Raw genomic sequence first — 4,756 nt, forward strand, 5'->3', positions numbered from 1 at the left:
TCGGGTTCATGTGACCGCCCAGGCCAGGCAGCGGGCCGCAAGAAACCGAATCTCCGCTTACTGCTTCCTAAAAGTCAACGCGAAAGGCACGCAAATTTAGATAATGACAAAGCTTCACTATCTGTCGTTGTACCAGCTGCTGACAGCGTGGGATGTCTGACATCCTCTCCCGCCACCTCTCCGTCCTGGAGCAGTTCTGTCAAGCAGTCCTCATCCCCCTCATTTCATCCATTTTCCCCCCCTCGATACAAGAACGACAAGCAACCTCTCGAACAATCAGGTAAAAAGGGTTTAACCTCTATTATCGCTCTTTCGATGCAGCACCAATGGTCGTTGCTCTCACGTCCTCAATGCAAGGTTGCGAGCCCCTTGTCTTCTCCCGGCACCCTGCATGTTGCGGACGGCCTTCGTCTATCTCCCAACCAAAGGTTTCGATGGCTCGACGAAAATTCTGTAACCTTAAGCCCTTCCCATCTGAGACAACATAAGCAGTCCCATCGACTGTTTGCTTTCGCCCACGTACCTTCTCCACTTCATCGAGCCAGTGGCCATGCTATAGGGTCACCACAAAGCAAGAGCCCCCAGTCCTCACCAGCATGCGCACCTCCGCACTCTTCGCCAATTTCCCAAAGCTTGTTTCGATCTCTTCCATCCTTCAGATCCGCGCCGCGCGCGATTTTCATTTCGGAAAAACAATCCGCCGGCAGCACAACAACCTCTTCCTCCACCAACTGTTCCGGCTCCGCTATCACCAGCTTTGCACCTCTTCCCTCTTCAATGTCACCTTCTTCACCGTTTCATTCCCCTGCTCCCTCTCCACGCCAATCTTCTTCTCAAAAGCAGCTATCTCGACGGCCGATGTCAATCCGTGTGGATAATCCACCGGCTTCAGGACCTTTCCACGCGTGCAACACCTCAGATAAGGACGACGTGGACGGGCAGCAACCCACTCCAAGTAGCCCTAATGTCGGCTCCCCCGCCTCCCCTTCCCAGCACTCTTTTCATCCCGACCACAGACAGCACCACTTTACGGAGGATGGCAGCGTCAGACTCGGTGGCTTTGAAATCGGCGTTGGCGGCCTAAGTCCCAGCCCGTCGGAGAGTAATTTCTCTGGGTGCCATTTCGCGCCCCATTCCTCCAGTGGCCTATCCTCTCAAATCAGCTTCGCGAGGGGCGAAGACAAAGGCAAGAATGGTGGCTATGGAGGTAGCCCTAGTCAGGCGAAGATGTCGCACAGGTTCAGTGGGGGTTGTAGCGGTCTGCGAGTCTTGGGCGGAGGGAACGAGAAAGGAGGTTCTAGACTAAGCACGTGCAGTACAGAAGATGGGTGCTCAAACAACCTGGTGGTGGTGGGACGGCTAGGCAGAGGGAATGGAGGAACAGTCATGAAAGCAGTTTACCTTCCAACCATGCGGCTGGTCGCCTTAAAAAGCGTCCATCTCCACCACCCTGAAAAACGACAGCAGATGGTCCAGGAACTCGGCATGTTGTACTCGAACCTCGCCGACATCAACTTCAAGGATGAAGGTGAAGAAGAAGCTGAGGAAGATATTGTGGCGGGTGAGACGATCCAGTCTGCTGCTGAGGGGACCCAATCATTCGGGACGATACGAAAGGCAGAGGAGAAGAAGAAAAAGAAAAGCCATCGCCGGGGTAATTCGATGGGATTGTCGATGGACGCTGGTGAATTTGGAGGCGTGTCCCCTTTTACGGAGGGAAATGAGGGAAATGAAAGCCCCATTGGCGCCTCACCTGAAGATCTGGACGATCGGAACGACGTCAAGAGAAAAGACTCCAGTCTGACAGAGACGGCGGCTCCTCAACCTCTGTATGTGAGCACCGGCGATGAATTATGTACCTCCAAGGAGTTCACCGACCGCATCAAGGTAGATCCTCAAAACCTCCGTCCTAGGCCATCTTTCAATGCAAAAAGCGCTCTTTTTCCACCCCCTTCATTGGCCATAAACGCATCTATTCCCTCCGCTTGCACGAGCAAGATGCGACGCCACAACAAGCAGGCAATGTCTGCCCCTGTGCAATCAAATTTCACACGTGGTCGCCTTGCCTTTTCGCCGCTCCAACCTGCCATCCAATTGCCCTTCCAGCCTACTGCGACATTCGGAAATCTTGCAGTGAAAAGTGATCAGCAGGACGGTTTGAAACCCCGTGAATCTGGAGAAGATGCGGGTATATCCTCGCCGACTACCTTTAAGATTGAAGACAGGCAAATCAAACTTCCTCCCGGTTCACCCATTTCTAAGACTCTAACCTCCCCCTCCACCGATGTCCTACATTTCATGGCCAGTTCTGGACATGTCAGAGATCGGAAATTGCCGGCTGTGGGGTCGCAGGTACGCATGGCTCTTAATGAGAACGCAGCGCAAGCCGCCTCGCAAACATGCCCATACATCGTATCATTCTACGACGTCTTCGCCGACCCGGTGCGGGGAACAGTCAATCTTCTGGTAGAATACATGGATGGTGGATCTTTGGAAGACTTAGTAAGGGCAGGGGGTTGCGACGACGAAGCGGTCTTGGCAAATATGGCGCGGAACATATTGGTGGGTCTGAACTATCTGCACGAACGACAAAAGATACATCGGGACATTAAACCGGGAAACCTTTTGATGAATACCAAAGGTGTGGTTAAAATCGCCGATTTTGGTGTCTCTCGCAATCTTACAGGGACCTCGGATCTCTCCAAGACGTTTGTGGGGACGGTCGGGTACATGAGTCCCGAGCGAATTCAGGGCCACAAATACAATGCCAAGGCCGATGTGTGGAGCTTTGGCTTAAGCCTTTTGGCGTGCGCGTTGGGCGCATTCCCATATGAACGTCAGGTCTCTTCCTTGAGTTATTTTGAGCTTGTCAATGCTGTATGTGACGAACCCAGCCCAGAGTTGCCTCCAGGAGACCGCCGTTTCAGCCCAGAGTTCCGAGATTTTCTCCGGTTATGCCTTTTGAAGAATCCAAGCGAACGACCTTCGGCAGAAAATCTCTTGTTCCATCCGTACGTACGAAAGCATACGGGAGGAGAGTGGTTGAGCAAAGAGGGCGAAAGACCAGTCAAGACAGATTCTGGCTCACCTATGGCAACAACAGCGATCAAATCTTTGAAGGTAAAGAGGGCGGAACTCCATCAGATCGCAGATGCCTTGGCCGTGCATTTTGAACGTCGCCGGCGTTCAAGCCGCTTGGAAAGCATCGGTTCTGCCTCTACATCGGGATCGACAACTGGCCATGTAATGAGTGCGATATCTAATGGAGCTAGTAGAGGTGGTAGCGGTAACCTTGGGGCATGCAATTTGCCTTTTTCTTCCCTCCATCTCATGGATCACGTTACTCCAAGCCAGATCCGCAGACTAGCCGAGACGCTGCACCTTGAAGAGGCCTATGTAAAAGAGACCCTACATATTAAACTCTGCGGTCTTGTCATGTTCCCGGACAAGGAGCTAGATATCGCCTTGCAAGGAGATCGAGGTACAGGAGGAGGAAATATGACAGGTGGTGAGATCAGTGGTCATGCGTCGCGGTCCACCTCATCCTTATCTGTCTCAGCATGGTCTCTTTCCGGTCGATCACTCCATCCTATGTTGGTTCGACGAGCATCATCATTAATTCGCCAAGACACCTGCGGAATCACCGTACACGATGATGACGAACAGAGGTCAAACTTATCTAATTCCTCTTCCTATTCCAGCCTTTTATTGTCACGAAAGAATGGTGTAGCTACTAAATCAAAGGCATCAAATTTGTACAGTGAGAAGAGAAGTGCGAAGTTGAACATGTTGACAAGTAATGATCACATTTTAGCGAGTAAAGCTAGCGATGATAATGACGATATCAAAGGTTTGAGGGGAAGCGAAGATAGTACAGCAGTCGTTCAAGGAGATTTACCTCTAGTAACTTCATCTTCTGAGGGAGTCAATCAATCATTGACCCGCGGATGCTGCGTCGTTAGCTAAAATTTCAAACTCAATAAAAATCATTTGCGAATACCATATCAATGAAATAATTATGCGACACACGACTCGTTCTTCTCTTTACGTCGCAGCAGTCTGGTATGGCCTCGAGACTGTTCGAAATTTTATTTGACCCCCAAGCGATAACATCTCGACACGCTCACATTTTATGAGTGCATACATCAAAACCTCCTATGGCCCCTTTTTCGAAAAACCGTTGTACTCGCAGTTCCAGTCGTCCAGGTGAAACGGTTGGATCGAACCCTGCCGTGGCCTTCGCCACAAATCTGTACAGAAAGGCAAATGATGCGACAAATTAAGAAGAATCCATGAATTCTAGATGTTTATTTGATGAATGGCGTAGCTATGGGTTTTACCTTTGCAGGTTTGGCATGGCTCACTACTTCTGGCTTGGTTAAAGCAATATATTTCACAGTTTTTATTCTTTTGTTTCTGTCATGATCAACAACTTAAAGACAGGTTTAAGATTTGAGTGATCAAAGCATTATAATGAAAACGAGCGCTTCTATTGCTATCCTGGCATGGACTATTTGCTGCTTCATTGCCACTGGACCAATGCCAGTACAGGGCGTTGATATTTTACGCTCACATGGACACCTTCGAGCGACGTCAGATACCTTATCCTCTGTTTTCCGAGGGCTTATGTATGATCATGGCGAAATCAAGGCTCCTGACCCACGTTCAGACGCATCCAGCGAACAAATGATTGATAATGACAAACCAGCCCCGCCGAAGCCTGTGGGTCCCCCCTCAGAACGCGGATCTGATGCTC

The 4,756-nt window shown here is 50.4% G+C and overlaps 1 protein-coding gene across 1 annotated transcript; it reads left to right on the plus strand.

Moving 5' to 3' along the window:
* Positions 1 to 2,423: 2,423 nt before the first annotated feature.
* MAP2K1 (mitogen-activated protein kinase kinase 1) lies at positions 2,424 to 3,937 on the plus strand (the record flags this gene model as incomplete). Its single annotated transcript, XM_005855688.1, has 1 exon — positions 2,424 to 3,937. A coding segment is annotated over exon 1 (1,462 nt), but the record flags the coding sequence as incomplete, so codon positions are not given.
* Between the last annotated feature and the right edge of the window lie 819 nt (positions 3,938 to 4,756).

The sequence above is a fragment of the Nannochloropsis gaditana genome (genome assembly GCF_000240725.1).
Source record: "Nannochloropsis gaditana CCMP526 unplaced genomic scaffold scaffold132, whole genome shotgun sequence".
NCBI lineage: Eukaryota > Eustigmatophyceae > Eustigmatales > Monodopsidaceae > Microchloropsis > Microchloropsis gaditana.